Raw genomic sequence first — 20,131 nt, forward strand, 5'->3', positions numbered from 1 at the left:
AAAAGAGCTAGGGTGATGAATTACGTTCAGTAGGTTGCATTCTAGTGCTGTCATTAAACGGGAAGTAAATGATGATTGAGTAGCTGGCACGTTTCCCTCTCGATCAGCACTGAACCAATGTTCCCCTGGCATTATGGGCTGTGACACTGGATGTACAGAGTGTTAGATTAAATGTAATAGAACAGCCTATGGTTAGTAATGATCCCATGAGACTTTTTCAAAAGTAATCATGGCCAACTTGGATAATTATATTCTTGCTTACCTACCTATAATTCCCCCTGCATTTTCCATACAACAGAGACTCTCTCTGCTTCCTACCCTAAACTGTTAGGTAGAGTAGTTGTGCACTGTTAAATAGCTGTAATGTCCAGCTGCAGAGATCCCTGACTTTTTTGTGATGAGGAGACTGATCCTTTAAGAATTTAGAATTCTGTACAGTACTTGGATACTTGCAAAAGCCACTACAAAAACTGAACCAAACTCGACTATTTCCCCCAATTGTTTAGAGATGGGATTCTAGCTAAAATGGTAATATTGAAATATTGAATTGTGCTGTATTTCTAACAGGTTGGCTGCGAATCCACTTCCTGCTCACAAGAAAACTGTCAGGAGGGCCTTATTTAAACCATAACTTATTTCTCCCCAGCGCTAGACACATACTAGATGAACTATGGCACTGAAAACTAAGTTCAGTTGCTCCAGTTGAGGAGCAATATATAATCCATCCTCAAGACAAGTTCAAACATTCAATACGCTAACAAGCTAATCAACAGAAAAGAGTTTTTAACCTCTAAGATCAGTCTACTAATGAACTTTGTTAAAGACAATGTGTGTATAAATCTGCAAATATGGCAGCGGTCAGATAATGGGCAAAATGCCAAAACACAAATAGAAAGCTGTGCCTGGAATTAATGTCAGTGGTACTCCCACACGGTGGGAATGTTGATATTTAACTGGGCTAAAAGTTTTGAACAGCCCTCAGATGATGAAACTTCTCTTGCATCTTCACACAATTAGTACATGTAAAAAGATCACGTTTTCTCCCATTACATTCTGAATTATCCCTTTGCAGATGGACTTGACTAAAGAGCTCCATTTGCTAGCTGCTTTTACAGGTTTGTAGTTTTTTGCTTGTCTCATATATGTCCTAGTAAATGACTAACATCACAATTATTCAGACGCAAGAAATTCATAAATAGGTGTCAGTAACCTCAGTACGGTGGCTTCTTTACATTTCATAACTGGTTTGTTTTCTAGAATTTAACAATATGTAACCTCACATGACAAATGAAGTTACAGCCCCTTTCATCCAAGGATCCCCAAAGCACTTAATACACTAAGGCTCAAAACCCTCATAAGGTAAGTTTTAGTTCTATATTACAAACAGAGAAATCAAACAAGTCAATTAACCTTTCAGCCTCAAGGTCAAAAAGCAGGTTCTGACTCCTAAGCCTTGTGCTAACTACGCCACTCAGTTCCTCTAACAGAGTACTTTTCATCTCAGTGTTTCAGAAGGAAGCAAAGTTTATTCAACTGGGTCTGACCGGAGCCTTTGACTTTACCGTAATTTAACGAGAGGAGGGTCATGGCTTCAGAGAAATAAGATTCAAATATTTCCTGTTTCATGGCTTCTCTCAGTTGTATAGTTTGCTAGCCATAGTAACAAAACAACAACAAATGCCTTAGAGAAGCCTGGGGCTAGGATAAGCTCGTTCGCTACAACGGTCAGTTTTCTAATATGTTGATCAATCTTGACTGAAGGGTTATTTTTTCTCTGCCATGAGTCTCTAAGTGATGTGAACAGTGTCTCTTTACCTTCACTGTCGGTGAGAACCTCCATGCGGCCGCTGAACATGGCCTTAAGCATGGTGTCCTGCTTGGTCAGGGTCTGCATTGTGGTGTAGTAGAGGGCTCCACCAATATTCAGTTTGACATACTTGGAGCTCGGGCTGGTCCCTTTGAAGGAGGTGGTGCGAGTCGCAGCTGCCGGCACTGCTGAGCTCACCACGCTTTCTCCTGACATCTCTTCCTGAAAACAAAGGAGGTTGCCAATTAGGCCTGCTTTTGCACTGCATACCACACAATGGACTGCTCCCTTGTAACATCTTATGTAGGTAATACTAATCCCCTGCTGTTCTATCGCCCCAGCGGGGAAACTCACAGTGCCTCCCGATATCCTGTCAGGCTTATCTCCATTTTGCAGCTGGTGGAACCTAGGTGAAATGTTTTGCCCAAACTCACAACATGAGAGGGGCAGAGCTGGAAATAAAGCCAGGAGTTTTGGCTCCCACAACCCCGCCCTACACCCTCCGATTGAATGAAAACTGCTTCTCCTAGGCTTGTCTCTGTAATAAAATATGAAAAACTCTAAGGAACGGTTTCAGGACTTTTTACTAGAGACCTGCCCTGTAGGTAGTTTAATGCCATGTTGACCAGTTTCCTGCAGCTATGGCAAACAGAGCAAAGTTAAGCTAAACTGAAATCCAGAGCATTGCCTATTAGCATTCACTCTGACTGTCCAATGCTTAACTTTTTTTTTTTTTTTTTTTAACTCAGCAGGTTACTTCCCCTTTCTGAACTAACTTCAAGTTTACAATGGCTTTGTACCCAATGGAAGCATTTAAAGCCAACATTTTTTTCACACTAAACAGCTCCTCTCAATTCATAGCACCACAGACAATCTTGTGCATGGAAGATTCTGGACTTTCATGCTATTTCACTATAAACAATTTCAGCTGATCTGAATTCACTATACATGGGTTCCACTGTTTAACTTTCCATAGTGGGTGTTATTTCAGTCTCAACTCCTCCTCTTTGCTACCTTTAAATATTTTACTTAAAGTCACAAAGAAACCCTGCATACAGTCTCCTGAGGGTTAGACAAGCCAACTAAAGAACGTAAATACACTAAACCAGTGCAGAGTTTTGTGAACTCTGGGCAGCATTTTACAACCGTAAGTTATCTACTGTGGCTAAACTGAGCAGAAGGATGAAAAAGTGCATTCATCTCTCCATCTCAAAACTCACACGATTTAAGTTATTCTGAGAAGTGGCTTAGTTCTGGCATCATCTGGCATTTGAGTACATTCACACCCATATAGGGAGTCGGACTGGATGATCCATAAAACTATTACAAATCTCACTGGCTGTGATTTCAGCAAGAAAAAAATCTTTAGTAAGTGAATTTAGTGCTCCTGAAATGGAGAGTGTGTGCCCCTTTGTGACTGCAGCCTTCCCATCTCCCTACACTCACAGTGCTTTCAATGCAGTTAGGACAGAGTGTAATCTCTTACTATTCTTGCCTTGAGATTTTCCACACACTGTTCCACTGAACTACCTCCTTCCTAACCTGTAGCATCCAGGCTGTATCATGAACCCTCCTGAGCAGAGGCAACATTGTGAGATCATTTTAAAATGTGGATATGTGAGAACTAAGATAAGAAGCTTCCCCATCAATCATCTAATAAGACTCAGACTGTAAGCTCTAGAGCAGAAGGGCTCACATGCTAAATAACAGCTGCTCCAGGCAACTGAATAAAGTTGCATTTTTATATATCAAAAGACTGAAAGGGAGATAAGTTAGCCACATTACATATATATCGCTCTCTGACTCACTCATGACCAGGCCTCTGTCAAATCACCACTTTGTGGTTAGCCTCAGGCTCCTACAATGCACCAGGATGGAATAACTAAAGTACAGTCACCTCAGACCCATCGAGGTCCTACAGCCTTTGGGGCAAACAGTCTTCTGCACACATGGCTAAAAGCCACCTCTTAAATCAGCCATGTTCCTCTGCCCTTCAGAGACCTTTGTTGCAGCTGGCTGCATTTGGCAGGCAGAACCTGGACAGAGGCTATCAGGCAGCTCAGCAGGGCACTAGGGGACCATTATGCATAGCAAGGTGTCTCCTTGCTACTGTTAGCAGAGGAGAGAGGCGGGGCCAGCAGAGATATGCCCCCCTCCCCAGCTAGAGTGACAGTAACAATAGACCCAGTCCCTGTACTGCACTGCCCACCTCCGCCCCAGCCTGCAGAGGCGATCTCCCCCCCTTACATACTCATAGACTCCAGGACTGGAAGGGACCTCGAGAGGTCATCGAGTCCAGTCCCCTGCCCTCATGGCAGGACCAAATACTATCTAGACCATCCCTGATAGACATTTATCTAACCTACTCTTAAATATCTCCAGAGATGGAGATTCCACAACCTCCCTAGGCAATTTATTCCAGTGTTTAACTACCCTGACAGTTAGGAACTTTTTCCTAATGTCCAACCTAAACCTCGCCCATTGCTTCTTGTTCTATCATTGGAGGCTAAGGTGAACAAGTTTTCTCCCTCCTCCTGATGACACCCTTTTAGATACCTGAAAACTGCTATCATGTCCCCTCTCAGTCTTCTCTTTTCCAAACTAAACAAACCCAATTCCTTCAGCCTTCCTTCATAGGTCATGTTCTCAAGACCTTTAATCATTCTTGTTGCTCTTCTCTGGACCCTCTCCAATTTCCCTTGTCCTCGCCCCCCCGCCCCTGACCTTCCCCTGGGCCTCGTCCCCCCCACCGCAGCCTGTCCCCCATCCCCGTCCCCCTCCACCGCAGCCCGTCCCCGTACCCCCGGGCCTCGCCCCCCCCCACCGCAGCCCGTCCCCGTACCCCCGGCCCTCGCCCCCCCCCACCGCAGCCCGTCCCCCGGCCCTAGGCCTCGGCCCCCCCCACCGCAGCCCGACCCCCGTCCCCGTCCCCCCGGGCCTCGGCCCCCCCCACCACAGCCCGTCCCCCGGCCCTGGGCCTCGGCCCCCCCCACCGCAGCCCATCCCCCCTCACCGCAGCCCGACCCTCGTCCCCCGTCCCCGTGCCTCGCCCCCCCCCCACCGCAGCCCGGCCCCCCCGTCCTCCCTCACCCCCGGCCCCCCCCACCGGGGGCAGGGACTGCGCCGACTGGTGTCCGACCCCGCGCGGAGACCCGGCCCCGGCGCTCACCATGAAAAGCCCAAGCGAGTCCCCGAGGCAGCTCCGCGGAGAAACCGGAAGCACCCGGGGCGGGGCGGGGCAACTTCCGCCCCTCGCTCGCGGCCTATTTTCCGTCCCAGGATCACCTCACTTCCGCCCCGCAGAGCGTTCCATCCAAACCCGTCCGATGTCCCCTCGGTGCTCGCAAAGCGCGGGGCCCGCGGGCCCGCCCGTCCCCCTCGGCCTGCCTGCTGGGGCTCGGGAGGCGGCGTGCCCGTGTGCAAACGGCTGGCGGACTCCCGGCGCCCCCGGGAGCGGTTAGCGGGGCCCCTGGCTGAGCCGGGCCTGCGTTCCCGGGCGGGGGGCTAAGCGCGGCGCACAGACCGCGCTCGGCTGCTGTCCCGGCCTGGGACTCGGCGGGGGTGGTGCTGCTTCCCCCCCCCCCGGCGTTCGCGGAGGCGGCCCCGGCTGCGCTGAGGGGCGGGCATGTGAGGCGGCTGCTCGCCGGGGTGGGGAGGGGTCTGGGGGGCCCTGGCCTAGGGTGCAGCGGGTGTCGGACAGCGCGGGGGGGAGTCCCGCGGGATCCTGGGGGGGGAGGCGGTGCGCTGGGGGATCCCGGCGGGTGGGGGGGAAGGAGTGCGCTGGGGGATTCTGGGAGGGGAGCGGGAGTGGTGTGCTGGGGGATCCCGGGGGCACGGGGGGGGGAAGGGGTTCGCTGGGGGTCCCGGTGGGGGAGGCCGTGTGCTGGGGGATCCCGGGGGCACGGGGGGGAAGGAGTGCGCTGGGGGATCCCAGTGGGGGAGGCCGTGTGCTGGGGGATCCCGGGGGCGGGGGGAAGGGTGCGCTGGGGGATTCTGGGAGGGGAGCGGGAGTGGTGTGCTGGGGGATCCCGGCAGGTGTGGGGGAAAGTGGTGTTCTGGGACTGGTATGTTCTGCAGGATCCTGGGAGGGAAAGGAGTGTGCTGGGGGATGGCGGAGGAGGGAGGGTTGACCTGGTCTGGGCAGTTCTGTTGGGTGATCTGGTGCTGGGGGATCCCGTGGGCAGGGTGACCTGGTGCTGGCGAAAGAGGTGACCTGAGGGTAGAGTTGTAACATTTGGGTGGAAGCTATGTTTGGAGCCAGGGAGGTACCTTGTGTGTTGGAGCATATGTGAGTAGAGAATCTGGGGGTACTTGATGCGAAGGGGTGAGCAGAACATGAGGGGTCAAAAGCTGGTATGTTTGGGAGGAGGGGTGCTTGATTCTGTGTGACGTATTCTCTTAGCTGGAAACTCTGTTAAAAGGATTGTTAAACTGAGGTCATTGGGTAGCCAGATATGGTGATAGGTGGATTAGATGTATACAGGGAGATTTAGTGAAAGAAATTAGTTAATATTAATAATAATCTTAATCCTGGTGTTTTGTTCTTGTTATGGTATTTTTCAAGCTTTGCTATGAAATGTAATGATGAGGAAATTCTGGTAGAAGAGTTTTACATGAGATATAAACCTTTTTTTTTACTTCCCTGAAGCAGGTTTGAGACACACCACTTGCAGCAGGTGGACCAAAACCATGATGCACCTTTCTGTGTTTTGAGGTTTGTCCAACATTTGTCTCTGTGTGGCTGCTGGGTGATTTGGGTAGGTGAGTACAGCCAAAGACATATAGAACAACAAATGAAATTAATAGACGATCCCCACCCCACCCCCAGATCTAGAATTGATTGGTTTATCTCTACAGAAACAAAGGGACACTCTATCTGAAGTCAGCAGATGTGGATCATGTTTGTATATGGATGAGTATCAGTTTTCATCTGCAGAAGCAAATCCTCAGGTGAGTTTTGTGTAAAGTTTTTATAAAAGTTATTTGCCTTTAATATTCACACTGTAGAAATGTATTCATCTGAGCTTTGAAGGCTCTGGGGCTGTGATTGTTGCTTCATAAATATTGAAACTGTCTCTAAATATTTACCAAGCAATTCACCTGTTACAGATGCAATAGAGTGGGCCAGTCTAGATGACTTGGGGCAGAGCAGCGTGCTATCACATTGAGGAAGCTGAGTTCAAGACCAGTTTCAGCCTCTTTTCTTCCATGGCTGGGAGCATGGTGACCTCATCCCCACCAAAAGTGGCTTTCTGGAAGGACTAGCCTCCAGCCTTCCCTCACTAGAGGGACAGGTCAGAAGTTTCCTACAAAGAAAGATGCTGTATAGTCCCTATTTACCAAAGGGAACACTGGGAGTTTCCCAACATGCTTGACAGCTATTTCATGGTCTAAACTGGGGTGATTCCACTTGGATAAACTGGGCCCTTCATCACCTCCTTTATTTCAGACAGTTCTGTTGTTGTCCACCCTTGTTCCCTTGCCCTTCAGAATTTTCTATAGACACTAATTAAAGTTGATGTGAGAACGTGATGAGCTGATGGGGATGAGGTGGAGGTTTAAAAGTAGAAGAGGCAAATGTGCTGGCTGATGGGGGTTCTGGCACCAGACCTGTTCTTGTTTTCTGCTTAACTGTGCTGCTGACACATTGTGCTTTTGGCACCCTTGTGTGCGTTGTACTTTGGCTCCCTATCTCATGCTGTGTGTTCTGTGGACATCTCATTTCCTCTGTCTGAAGGTGGACACAGCCTGTCCAAACCAACCAAAGCAGGTCTCTTGGAGCGATGCAGAGAATTGTCCTTCCATGCACACCTGCCCTGGGGCTATAGGTTGTGTCCATATCAGTCCCAGCTCCCTAAACACACTTGCTGCATGTATTCTAACATCCAGGTAACTCCTTCCTTTCCCTTTCCCAATCTCATCTTTGTGGAAGGTTACAAAAATGTTCGGTACAGCACAGTCATCCAAAGCTCAGTTCCTCGATAAAGCGCGTCAGGCCCGTGAGGAGCGGAGAGAGCTGAAAGAGAGAGAGAGAGCTGCCATTCAGATCCAAGCCCTGATCAGGAGGTTTCTTTGTCGATGCTGGCTGCAGAGGGAGATCAGGTGTGTGAAATTCCACCCCCGGGGCTTTGTTGCTTGTGAACTGAGCTCTTTCTGTAGACTACTGGCTTTTTAAAATGCTCAACATTTGATTTCTCCTCCTTCCCAGGAGAGAAGTGGAGGATTTCTTTGAAATAAATGAATCTGCTTCCAGTAAAAGAAGTGCACTTTCCATCTTCAAAATTTCCAGGAAACTGCTGTTTGTTTTCACAATTAAAGAGGACAAAGAGGTAATGCTGCTGCTCTGACACATTTCCCCCCTCAGATTAAAAATGTGTTATGTATTCTATATGTTTGATATGTATGAGCTGTTACTTGGCTTGTCAACATGGAGGGTTCAGAGAGTGTCCTGCGGCTCCTTTTGTCTTGTAATGCCATGGTGAGGACAGTGGGGAGGCAGCAGGACTGAGAGCCGAGAACTCCTGAGTTCTAATCCTGGCTGTGATACTCAGTTCATTTGAGCAAGATACACCCAATAGGCCAGCTAAGCTCCGGTGTAAAGCACCACCACACTCAAGCCAGAGGGTTTTGTGTGTTCCTGGGTCTCTGGTTAGGGGCAACACTCAAATAAGAACCCGAGTTAACTTTGCAGTGAAGACAAAGCCCTAATAGGCCAGCCTCCGTTTTTCCATCTGTAAAATTGAGATAATATTAATACTTGCCTCCCAGGGGAGTTGTGAAGGCTGGTCAGGGAGAAAGCACTCTAAGGATGAGTGGCCATATTAAGTTGTATTAAATCTGTTTGGCTGCATGTTGTTCCCAGTTGCCTCTTTCCCAAGCAATTTCTGTTCTGTAGGAGAAATACAAGTGCATCAAATGTTGTTGTTGTTCTACATTTATCTGATTTTAAATGTATGCTTAGTGTGACATACAGTTCCCTGAACTCTAGCCATGTTCTCTCTCCTCCCCCATCAATCCTTGGTTCCACAGTGTTGGTTGGCCTCTGTGTTACTGTAACTAATTACCTCATTAAAGTGTCACCCCAGGAGTAAACTGATTCCTTCTCAGGCCAAGCAGTAATCTGGATTCTTTTCCATTCTGCTTCCTGAGAATCTTGGGAGTGATGTCATAGAGCCTAGAGTGGTTTGAAGTCTCACTGTGTAACTTGCAAGCAAGGCAAATGTAATCAAAATCAATCTGTAATGTAAAAGGGAGCAATTATATATATCAATGGGTTTTTCTTTCCTCTTAGGACACCGGTATTAGCCACTGCCAAAGACAAGATGCTGGTCTCAGTGGAGCTTCAGTTGCTTCTAGTGTGGAAGGCCTTTGCTTCCTGTCATCTGCCATTTTTAACAGTTTTTCCCAAGTAACTGACTGTACTTGTGGGGAAGTGCACTAACATGTGTCTCCCTTTCTTTACAGAGGTTTGAAAAGTTGTGTCGCTGTATCCTGAGTAGTATGGATGTTGAGAATGAGCCCAAGGTCAGCAGGTCAACTTTGTTAGGGGGATTTAGGTTTATTTTTTTAAAAGTTCACTAATCTGAAATATCAAGAATGAGAGACACTCAGGTGTCACTTATATTCCATGGTGGATTGTTTTGATATGTTGATAAACCCTATAGAAAAACACAGGAAAGCTACATGGGCTCATAAGATCAAAGGCATTTCCTGCATGGTACGTTTTACAACTGACCTAGTTATTACACGGGTGGGGCAATTCTGGTCCAGTGCTGGGATCTGCGTGGCCTGTGAAAGCAGTTTTATTACACCACTTCTGGGCTTGTTTGCTGGATAAGCAACAGAGCAGAAAAAGGTACCACAAATTTCTTCTGTTCTTTGCCTGTAGGTGTGGTATGTGTCATTAGCACTTTCTAAGGATCTTACACTCTTGTGGATCAAACAGATCAAGGACATCTTGTGGTTTTGCTGTGAGTTTCTCAAACAGCTTAAGGTAAAAATCTTTCCTTGGTTTTAGCTCTGTGTGTCTTGTGGTTTCACACTTTAGTGTTGTAGCCTTGGTTTATTAATGTTGATGTTCTTGTTATTCCAGCCTGACATCCTACAAGACTCTAAACTGGTCAATTTGCACCTCACGATGCTTGTAACCTTCACAGACACTTCCACGTGGAAAATACTTCGGGGAAAAGGTCTGTGTGGCTCTTTCCAAAACCCTGTTGTAGCCACCCATCCAGACCTTTCTTCTCTCTCTTTGTTTTAAAGTCTTCCGGCTTGGGCTGCAGAAAGAGAATATTTTTCTTCTCTTGTATGCACTGCCAAGCTGTATGATTATGATAACAGAAGTTTGTCATAATTTACAGTGTCTGACTACAGTTCATATAGATTATTTGACACACAAATAATTCTCAGAAATGTCATTATTTTGTCCCCAGGAGAAACCCTGCGACCTGCCATGAACCACATCTGTGCAAATATCATGGGACATCTCAATCAGAAGGGATTTTATTCTGTGCTGCAGGTTTGTTCGTGATTATAATAGTTGATATGCTTTGCAAACCCTGCAGTGTTTTCTGCCTTAACTAAGGTCTAAGATTCTCTGGACATGTTGTTTCATGTTTGGGTTGGATATGTATTGGCGGCGATTCTCTCTGAGAATACTTTGCTTATGGTCGGTGTGACGTTCCCATCTGGTGTTATTTGGACTGGTGATCTGCTAGGTCACTCCAATACTTGACTCTGGGAGCCAGCCTTACCCTGCTCTGCTGTGAGAACCCCCACTCCTGGGCTGTTCATGAACAGCCTCTGGCATGTAAGCTGCTCCCAGCTTCTTGCAACCAAATTACACTAGCCAATATCTCCGGTCCCAGACACAGCCCTAGGAACCTCCGTCTTGTAGTGTCCAGTTATGCCCGCTGGATGCTGCATGCTTGTATTAGTCAATTTAAGAAAGAAATTGATATGTACCAGGCTTGTTATCCCAGCGGAGCCTCTGACATGCTTCAAACCAAACACACTGCTTCAGGCAGAATAAACAAACAGATTTTAAGTGATTATAAGTCAAAACATAACAAGTCAGATTTGGTCAAACGAAATAAAAGAAGATGCATTCTAAGCTGATCTTAACACTTCCAGTGCCTTTACAAACTTAGATGCTTCTCACCACAGGCTGCCTGGTTGCTCTTCAGCCAGGCTCTCCCCTTTTGATCAGTGCCTAGGTTGCTTGGTGTGTATCTGTAGATGGAGGTGGAAGAGAGAGGAAGAGCATGGCAAATGTCTCTCCCTTTTATCACGTCCTTTCTTCCCTCTTGGCTTTGCCTTCCCCCGCCCTCAGAGTCAGGTGAGCATTACCTCATCGCAGTTCCAAACTGACCAAAGGAAGGGGGGTAACTCCCCCGAGAGTCTAACAGAATCTTTTGTTGCTGCCTAGGCCAGCGTCCTTTGTTCCTGTGAGACTGGGCTGGGTTTGTCCCATACCTGCCCTGATGAGGTGTGAACTGCCTCTCTGCTCTTGGAGAGTTTTTGCCTGGCCTTATTTTAAGCTATGAGAATACATTTTCAGCCTCATAACTACATACATGAAATTATAACCTATAACCTTACTGTAACAACAATGCTCAGTGCATCATGAGCCTTCTGAAGACGGCTGACACGACAAACTTTGCATTGGATGCCACACAGTCATTTTACAAGGATGAACATGGGGGTTCTGGGTGTTCCGCCAAGGTACAGAGCATCACAGTTGGTAAACCCAAAAAACTCACCCTCCTCTCCTTTCCATGCAATATTTAATCTAACTACCATTTCATCATCTCATTAGGAGATGGAAGGCAGCAGTGCAGTGCAGTTGGTTAAAATATATAACTAGGAGTCAGGAGTCTTGAATTCTGTTCCCAGCCCTGCCATTGAATTTGTGTGTGATTTTAGGCAGGTTTCTTCACCGTTCCGTGCCTCACTTTTTTCCATCTGTAAAATGGGGGTGTCCATCTTTCACAGGGTTGTTGCAAGGCTTGTTTATGGATTATAAAGGGCTTTGAGACCCTCTGAAGAAAAGTCTTATAAAAATAGCAAGTGTGATCACAATATACCTCTTTGAATGCAGTTTCTCTGTGCTGCCAGTACCTGGAACAGAAACGCTGTGATCCAGGCCAGTGGCTTGTAACAACCACATTAAAGCAACACTCTCTCCAATTTCTTTTTATATCTCTTGAAAGTGATTGTGTCCTTCAAGAACACAGCTGGATTCTTTCTCTAACAAGAGTTGCCATTTTCTTTTCAGATTTTGCTAACAAATGGCTTGGCAAGATCCAGACCATCCCTGTCCAAAGGCACTTTAACTGCAGTCTTTTCTCTTGCATTGCGGTAAGGCAGCAAAAGCCGCTTGGGGTGATATGTAGCCAAAGCTGCTTTCAGTGTCTGTCTGAAGACCTCTTGCCCTGCCAGTTTCTCATTGTGTTTCTCTCTTTGTATCTGTCTGTGAGTTTGTATTAGTGCGTGTATTAGTATTAGTGCATGATGCTAATTTAGGTGGAGAGCTTGATTTTTTTTCTACTCTGTACCCCTAAAATCAAGTGTTTATAAATCAGCTGTGAAGATCAGTTGTGTGGTTAACCTTGGAATGCTGTATGTCTGTGTGTTGGGTAAATAGTCTGAAGGAACGGGCCTTCTTTCTGCAAGTGTGATTCGCATCTCACAATGAACTGCCAGTGTGCCTTTAAGGACATAGTTATGGATGCATGTCAGGTAGAGGTGCAGATGATCAGATCTGTGCTCGCAGTTCAATTTGCATGTGTAAATTGTGTCTCCAAAGAGGGACTAGCTAGAAACACCCCCGTACGTTTCAAAATAAAGTCCAGGCACAATCCAAACTCAGATCTGCAAAGCCCAGATCTCTTCACAGGAAATTCACTTGGTGTCAGACCACGGTGCCCAAGTAGCATCCCTAAAGACTTTCATGAGTGAACTCTTAACCGGTTTCCTTCCATAAGTGTCATTTCTGGGATCATGGGACAGGCTCAGATCTGATTTTCTGATGATCATTCCAGCAAGAGTAGAGTGATTTCTCACCCTGCCCCAGACTCAAACTGGTTTTGAATCAGTCACTTAAGCTTTGCCTGGGTAAATGGGAACTACTTATTTATCTACTTCATGGGAGTGTTGTGAGGTTTAATCTAGTTAGCGTTTATGGAGCTCTTTAGAGACATGGGAGGTGCTGTGTATTATGGAATAAGACTCCACGTTGCCTCCTGCCTCTGGCTTTCTTTGATTCCCTGGGGCCATAGGGGGCTGATTCTTTTTAAACTGACCTCTGTAATGAGAACAGAAGCAGCAGCCAGTTCTGAAACTCTCCGATAGAAAGGCTGCATTTCTTAGGAAACACAAAGTGTGAGATTTGACATATTTCTTTTCCTCTCTCTTCAGCCCTGTGATTGCTGCTCAGTTTTCTGACAATCTCTTGAGATCACTCCTGATCCATATCATGTCAGTGCCTGCTATTGTGACTCACCTTGCTACACTAACACCTGAGGTACGTGGGCTACTCCATCACAGAATCCTGAGCCCTTTGGCATATCAAATATGCTGTAATTAGTCATTAGCGACTCTACAGTTACAAATAATGGCAAGTAAAGAGTTGGATCAGCCTCTTAAAAGTTGACAGTAAAATGTAATCCTTTTCTAATGGAAACACGTGTTCCTCCCCCATACTTCATAGCCTGGGTTTCTAATGCTGTGGAAGCTGACTTAATTGTTTCATGCCTCAGTTTCCCCATTTGTAAAATGTCTTTTTGTGTGTATACCATGTACTCTTCGGGACAGAAACTCTTACAGAGTGCCTAGCACACCCAAGCCATGATTTCTATTGGAGCCTCTTGTCAATCTTCCCACCATGCTAATGGCTAATTGGGCTGATGTTCTTAAGGCACATCAGTTTCATAGTCTGTGGTGCACAAGGGTGTGACATGGCCAGCATCACATCCAACCACCTTGACAGCCCTAAACGGATGGATCAGATACCCATTCTGCAGCTGGGTAAACTGGAGCTGGCCTTTTGGTGTGAGATCGAGCAAGACTTGACCCCACGACCTTCCTGATTGTAGTTATGCACCTTAGCCACTCAGCCACCACACCTCATGGTACTGCTAGGTCCTTCCATCATAGAAATATTAAATAACAGCAAGCCAGAATGTTATTTGTGCTGGTTTTTCAAAACTGGTTTGAGTCTTTGTTTTAGTAGCCGTTAGAGTGGTTTGCTTTGTGTTGGTATTTAGAGTGCTGTGCACATTTCTTACCAGGTAAGATACTGTGGCAACAGCTGGTAAATGCAGAGCCTCCTCTCCACTCAGCTGGGCATGCAGATGAATAGGACATTGTTATGGAGATTTATCCGCTCAACTCTGGACATCTCTATGGTTTAGAGAAACTGCAAGTGGCACAGTTTAGGGTGTAAATTATTACTTAACGTATTCAGCTGTGTGTGTGATCTGAGGCTGCTCTGCTTCTCTTTGTTTTTAGGCTGGACATTTTATTTTTTGTGTCCTTGTCCTTCCATCCCCATGGTGATTTCTGATAGGGGAGCGGATGAACAAAGAGATGCAAAATCATCTATCACATAGAGCAGGATCTTCACTGAGCCGTGATATACTGCCCACTAATACCATGGGTTTGTCTGCTCCCTTGCACAGCATGGGCTGTTTGCCGGTGAATTCCAGGGAATGCAGGCGTTTTTAACTGCCATAGACTCAGGACAGGTGAAGGTTATCCTTGTGACTGGTTAGAATATGCCCAGTTCACCTACAGATCTCCCTTGTGGCAGGCCCCCCCACATGCCTGTGATCTTCTTGTGAGATCTCTTTTTTAGAGTAATTCTTTGGCATGAAGCCTGTGCAGCCCCTGAACGCAGTGATTGCTCACAAGAATGAACAGACACCCTGAATCGCTGATGTGGTGTCAGGTCTGGCAGCTTTTGTGTGATGCTCTGTTAGTTTAATTTGCAACTTCACAATCATTTAAAAACAATTCTGTTTTTCAGCGTCTCTCAGTGCTAGAATCCCATGACCTTTTCCGCAAATTCATCTTATTTTTAAGTCGTGAGGCTCAGTGCCGAGATGTCTGCGTGTGTTTAGAAGGAAGCCATACTCTTTGTTTACTGGGTAAGCATGTGTCCGGAGTCTGAGCATGTTCCACATCAGAGGAGAAATTTAAGAGTCCTTCTTTGTTTTGACGAGAGGGCCCCGTGGAAGTGAAATCTGAATTCCTCTCTTGGGGTTAAGGACTCTGGATTTTAAAGTCTAACCTTTTCTGAAACAACCATTTGGGTGGTTTCTAAAATAGCTTGCGTCATGTGTGTTTGGAAGGACACTTAACTTCAGGTTTAATGTAAGGTATAGAAATGTAGGGCTGGGAGGGACATCAAGAGGTCAACCAGTTCAGTCCCCTGCGCTGAGGCAGGACTAAGTGAATGTAGAGGGTCATGCTAAGAGATCTAGGAAACAGAGGAGGGCGGTTCAAAAAGAGACCCCTTCCTACAGATGTGTTGTTTTGATCTAACAGGAAATCATAACCTTAGCTTGCTTTCTAGTTAGACACTGATACAGCAAACGCGAAATTACCTGCCTACGTTGATACGCTGCTGAAACTTGCTGAGTTCACATCAGCTCTGTGGAAATAGTCAGAGGAGCTGTTGTAATTCATGACTGGTTTCCTGGCTACTGTTAGGAGCTCTCTATTTCATATAATGCTGTGCATGAAGTGTTGGTGGGAAGCAAATGAGATGGCTATGGGAGGAGATCCTGCGCTAGCACAGAGCATCACCTTGGTGTGGGAAGTGTGTGCTGGAAACCGGGCTGAAACCAGGGACTGCTCTGAAAAGAGTCAGTGAACAACCATCAGAGAACAAGAGACAAATTTTGGTCACTGGACAACTGAATTGGATCTGAATCTCTGTAAGGAATGGTTCTTGAGGCTTAATCCAAACCCAGTGTGAGTGAGGGCAGTGTCAGTGAAAACACTGTATTCCCTGAGTGTCATTGACTTTGAAAATTATTATGGATTCCAAGGCCAGAAGGGTCCGTTGTGGTTATCTAGATGGATCTCTTATGTACAACCATAGAGCTCCCCAAAAGGATTCCTAAAGCAGAACTTTTAGAAATCCATCCAGTCTTGATTTAAAAAGGGTCAGTTATGGAGAATCCATCACAACCTTTGGAAAATTATTCCAATGGTTAATTACTCTCACTGTTACTTGAACCTGCTTATGCCAGACCTGAATTTGGCCTGGTTTTTCTAATCCATTCAGTCCCCCAATTTGTTTTAAGACATAGGACCTCAGTGATTCTCCAGAGTTAACATCAAAGTCAATGGGGAATTTTGTCACTGAATTCAGTGGGAGCAGGATGCAGCCCATACTGATGGTTTTTACAATTACCCGTTCCTGCGGAAGGCACTGAGTCAGTGTAGCGTTAACTAATAAACAAGGAAGGATTATGAAGTGACTGGCTGGAGCACTGGGGAGCAGATGGGTGGGGTACGGCCCTGCACTGGTGAGGAGTGGAGAGGTGGTGGAGAGAGACTGATCACAACCCCCTTCTGTCTCCAGTAAAGGTGTCATAGTAATTCTCATACAAATGTCACTCCTCTTCAGAGGGCTGCTGCTGGTTCTTTTTCAGGTAACCTCATTTATCTGGGCTCCTTGAATGACAAAGTGCTAGAGGACGAGACTGCTCACTTTGTGAGTGTGCTCATCCACATGCTCTCTTACTGCCAGAAGTATGTGTCGCAAAAGAAATCCAACCTCACGCACTGGCACCCTGTCCTTGGCTGGTTCTCCCAGACGGTGGATTATGGGTAAGTGAGCATGATCTCTGAGACAAGTAACTCTTGAGATGTATAGCTTGGCCAGGTTACACATGCAGTACTTCTGTCACTGTTAGGATGGACAGTGTGGCCACCGTAACTCCTGAGTTGTATTTTAATTGGGCAACCTTAACACTGCACTCATATGCAGCTTGTTAGATGCGATAAAGCCATTGTTACAACCTGTTTATCTCTTTCTCTCCCTCACCCCTGACTTTTCTTCTAGGTTAAATGAGTCCATGCCTCTGCTCACGAAGCAGTTACAGCATCTCTGGGGAGTCCACCTAATTCGCATCCTCTTCAGTGATGTTCTCAGCAAGAAGCTGGTGGAGACTCAGGATCCAACTTATCCGTCGGGGCAAACTGCTTCCCCACAGAACAGCCTTCCTATGAAAAGTCAGTTCAGTAAGGGCCAGGGCACGGGCTCTGTGTCTTCTCTCTCTTGCTGGCAGAAGTTTGACTTTCTTCCCTTTAGTCAAAGGCTTTGAGTAGTTTTTTGCAGCTATTACCTATTACCTAACTAGAGGCAAGTTCTTCCTGGGGTCTGATCCCTGTTCTGATTTCTCTGTGACGTTGGCAACTCACATATCTTGGGGACACTTGCCTGTTTCCAAGCAGGGTTTGAATTGTTTCTCAGATGGTTTGAAGATGAAAAGCACGATGTAATCCTTACCACACTGTCTGTTACTGGGGGTCTCCGTACCTTGCAATGGTTGGATAGTATCCCAGCTTCACAGGTGGAAACTGTAGCACAGCAAGGTTAAGTGACTTTCCCATAGTCTCACAAGGAATCATTGGCAGAGCCTGGATTATAGCTCTGGAATTCCTAGGTCCTAATCTCTTGCTCTAGCCCCCTATAACTGTGCTGACTTAGTCCACTGTAGATATGTGCTAGATATTGTAGCACAACTAGTGATTCCTATTACATTTGGATAATGTTTGAAACTAGAGACTGACTTGTGAATGATCTCTGTGTCACCAGAGAACGTCTTGGTGTTTATGGAATGGAGAATGTTCCTATGAAGCATTCTGCCATGAGGAATTCACTGAAATCTGCAGTTCTGTGGCATGACCCACTCAATCAGTTACTGTCCTTACTAAAACCCCCATTGTTATGGGGCTGCACAGTGACCCAGGATAAGACTTCACCTGGTGATGAATGTCTCAGTCTCCAAGACCCATCTGCATGTGTCTCCCTTTATCTCCCACCAGATCTTTTCAAGCGAGCCTTCCAGAAATCCGCCTCTGTTCGCAACATCCTCAAGCCAGTTGGAGGCAAGCGGGTGGATTCAGCAGAGGTGCAGAAGGTTTGCAGCATCTGTGTGCTATATCAAACCACGCTGACGACTCTGACGCAGATCCGGCTGCAGATACTCACAGGTCAGTGGGGTTTTGTCTTTTCTTCAAAGCACCTTTTAAAATTGGGGAGGAATCTTCTAAAGATCTAAACTTGTGCCTCTCACTGATTCCTTTGACTCTGCTGGTAGTTGTACTACACAGGGCTGTTTATTGACCAGCTGGATGCAAAGCTTGTTCTATCCTGGATCATACGTCTGATCAATAACATTCATTGCTGCTTTAGCAAATGTTGCTTCCATTTGTATTCTAGAGAGCTAAGTTCTGCTCCATTGAAACCTGCTCACTTCTTATTGACTGAATCCAGCCCAGTGTCTTTGAAGAATACCCAGAATACCTTTATGTGATGATCCCATTGAATGCTTCCGTTCTATTCCGTGTTCCCTCTCATTTTTTCCATCCATGTGTGGAATGAATTTTGTTATGGGCATCATATCAAGGTAATGTGCGGATGTGCACCACCAGCAGAAACCAAAAACCTAGTTATAATGTATATTTTTTAAAAGTTACCCTAGGGATAATTACTCCAGGCATCCGACGAAGTGGGTATTCACCCACGAAAGCTCATGCTCCAAAATGCCTGTTAGTCTCTAAGGTGCCACAGGATTCTTTGCTGCTTTTACAGATCCAGACTAACACGGCTACCCCTCTGATACTATTCCAGGCAGGACAGGTTAGGCATTTTAGAACTCACTACTCAAATAATTAAATTTAAGTGCAAGAGAGAAATAAAAATTATGAAATGCATAGACCAGTCAAAAAACTAAAATAATGCACTTTGAAAAAAGTATCAAGAAGTAACAACAATACAAGTATGTGTTGGGAGGCAATTGTGAAAGACTGTGTGTGTGTGTGTGTGACAGAGAGAGAGACACACAGAGGGAGACGTGCGTTGTCCCTTTCAGTACGCTGCCCTTTTAAGTAGATCAGCAAGTTCAGACACAGCAGCAGCTGCCAGCAAGCTCCCTCCGTCCTAAGACCTGTTGTGTTTCTTCTCCCCTCCTCTGTGGAGATGGGGTATGGGATGGAGGGAGGGGGACATCTTGATGTCAGAGCACGCGCACACACTCTGCACAGTAAGCAGGAGGCTCCTGGGAGCAGCTCTAAGGCAGAGGGCAGGGGCAGCACACAGCAGTGGGAGGAGGGACACCTGAACTGCGTGGCACTTGATAGCCTGCTGGGCTGCCACCCAGCCACGTACTTTACAGAGAACTTAGGTTGTATTAAGAACAAATGATTTCTCTTACAAGAAAGGACGGAGGAGGAGGTAAGCCATCACTGGTCTAGTGGCTAGAACAGGAAACTGGGAGTCCAGGCTCCTGGGTTCTGTTCCTGGCTCTGCCGTTGGCTCTGTGCAACCTTGAGCAACTTGCGTGACCTTGCCCTTTGTGCCTTGCTTCCTGGTCTGTACAATGGGGATCATAATGACTGCATCACAAGAGGCTTCATTAACTGATGCTTGTGCAGTGCTGTAGGTGTGCAAAGTAGTATTAGCTAGTTAAGAGGCTTCCTTCTGGTCTCATTGTGATTGTAGAATACTTGTTCACGTGAATTGCACCCATGACCACTGTGTGACTTTCCTCTTCACCAGCGGATAGTTTTGCAAAATAAACTGTTATCTGCAACAGGTCATATTCATCTTCCCCTGCATACAGGGAAAGGAGCTGCATTAAGGCCTGCTTTCTTTTGTTTTTCCTCCTGTAGGCCTCACTTATCTTGATGACCTGTTGCCCAAATTGTGGGCATTTATCTGTGAGCTGGGACCCCAGGGTGGATTAAAACTCTTCTTGGAATGCCTGAACAATGACACAGAGGAATCCAAGAGACTGCTGGCAATGCTGATGCTGTTTTGTGACTGTTCTCGACACCTTATCACGTAGGTACTAGCAGATGGCTCTTTCTACAGAATTTGAATATACAGATCGAATGTTCTTTGAGTGCCAGAGTGGAGAGCCAAAATGCTGCTGTAATTACATATAAATAACTAAAATGCAAGAGCAAAACTTGCAAGGTGTGTGCTGTGTAAGGGATGGACGTGTGGCAGGAGAGGTAACTAGGTACTACAGCAATGGCTGCTCTAGAAATGCTTTTTCTCAATGCTTGTGTGCAACAGCTGCG

At 46.4% G+C, this 20,131-nt stretch overlaps 2 protein-coding genes across 7 annotated transcripts in view; one reads left to right on the top strand and one right to left on the bottom strand.

Moving 5' to 3' along the window:
- KCTD10 (potassium channel tetramerization domain containing 10) overlaps positions 1-5,035 on the bottom strand; it is a 78,890-nt gene extending 73,855 nt beyond the window's left edge. For all 4 annotated transcript variants that reach the window (XR_007769552.1, XR_007769551.1, XM_050924564.1 and 1 more), the window contains exons 1-2: positions 4,977-5,035; positions 1,816-2,029 (exon numbers count right to left, since the gene is read on the bottom strand). Coding sequence is in view for 2 of the 4 variants with exons in the window: in XM_050924564.1 (XP_050780521.1) it covers positions 1,816-2,029; positions 4,977-4,979 (217 nt within the window). In the remaining 2 variants the exon portion in view is untranslated. The remainder of the gene's footprint in view (positions 1-1,815; positions 2,030-4,976) is intronic.
- Positions 5,036-5,810: 775 nt separating this feature from the next.
- The window catches only part of UBE3B (ubiquitin protein ligase E3B), a 33,843-nt gene continuing 19,522 nt past the window's right edge, over positions 5,811-20,131 (top strand). The window contains exons 1-15 of one of the 3 annotated variants that reach the window (XM_050924554.1): positions 5,811-6,568; positions 6,665-6,757; positions 7,740-7,909; positions 8,016-8,136; positions 9,272-9,331; positions 9,696-9,800; positions 9,900-9,996; positions 10,240-10,325; positions 12,084-12,166; positions 13,226-13,331; positions 14,835-14,955; positions 16,471-16,648; positions 16,884-17,062; positions 17,870-18,037; positions 19,718-19,889. In XM_050924554.1, coding sequence (XP_050780511.1) covers positions 6,716-6,757; positions 7,740-7,909; positions 8,016-8,136; positions 9,272-9,331; positions 9,696-9,800; positions 9,900-9,996; positions 10,240-10,325; positions 12,084-12,166; positions 13,226-13,331; positions 14,835-14,955; positions 16,471-16,648; positions 16,884-17,062; positions 17,870-18,037; positions 19,718-19,889 — 1,688 coding nt within the window. In that variant the 5' untranslated portion in view covers positions 5,811-6,568; positions 6,665-6,715. Of the gene's footprint in view, positions 6,758-7,739; positions 7,910-8,015; positions 8,137-9,271; positions 9,332-9,695; positions 9,801-9,899; positions 9,997-10,239; positions 10,326-12,083; positions 12,167-13,225; positions 13,332-14,834; positions 14,956-16,470; positions 16,649-16,883; positions 17,063-17,869; positions 18,038-19,717; positions 19,890-20,131 lie in introns of all 3 variants that reach the window. The other 2 variants (XM_050924556.1, XM_050924557.1) reach the window with 2 other exon arrangements.

The sequence above is a fragment of the Gopherus flavomarginatus genome, chromosome 15 (genome assembly GCF_025201925.1).
Source record: "Gopherus flavomarginatus isolate rGopFla2 chromosome 15, rGopFla2.mat.asm, whole genome shotgun sequence".
Lineage (NCBI taxonomy): Eukaryota > Metazoa > Chordata > Testudines > Testudinidae > Gopherus > Gopherus flavomarginatus.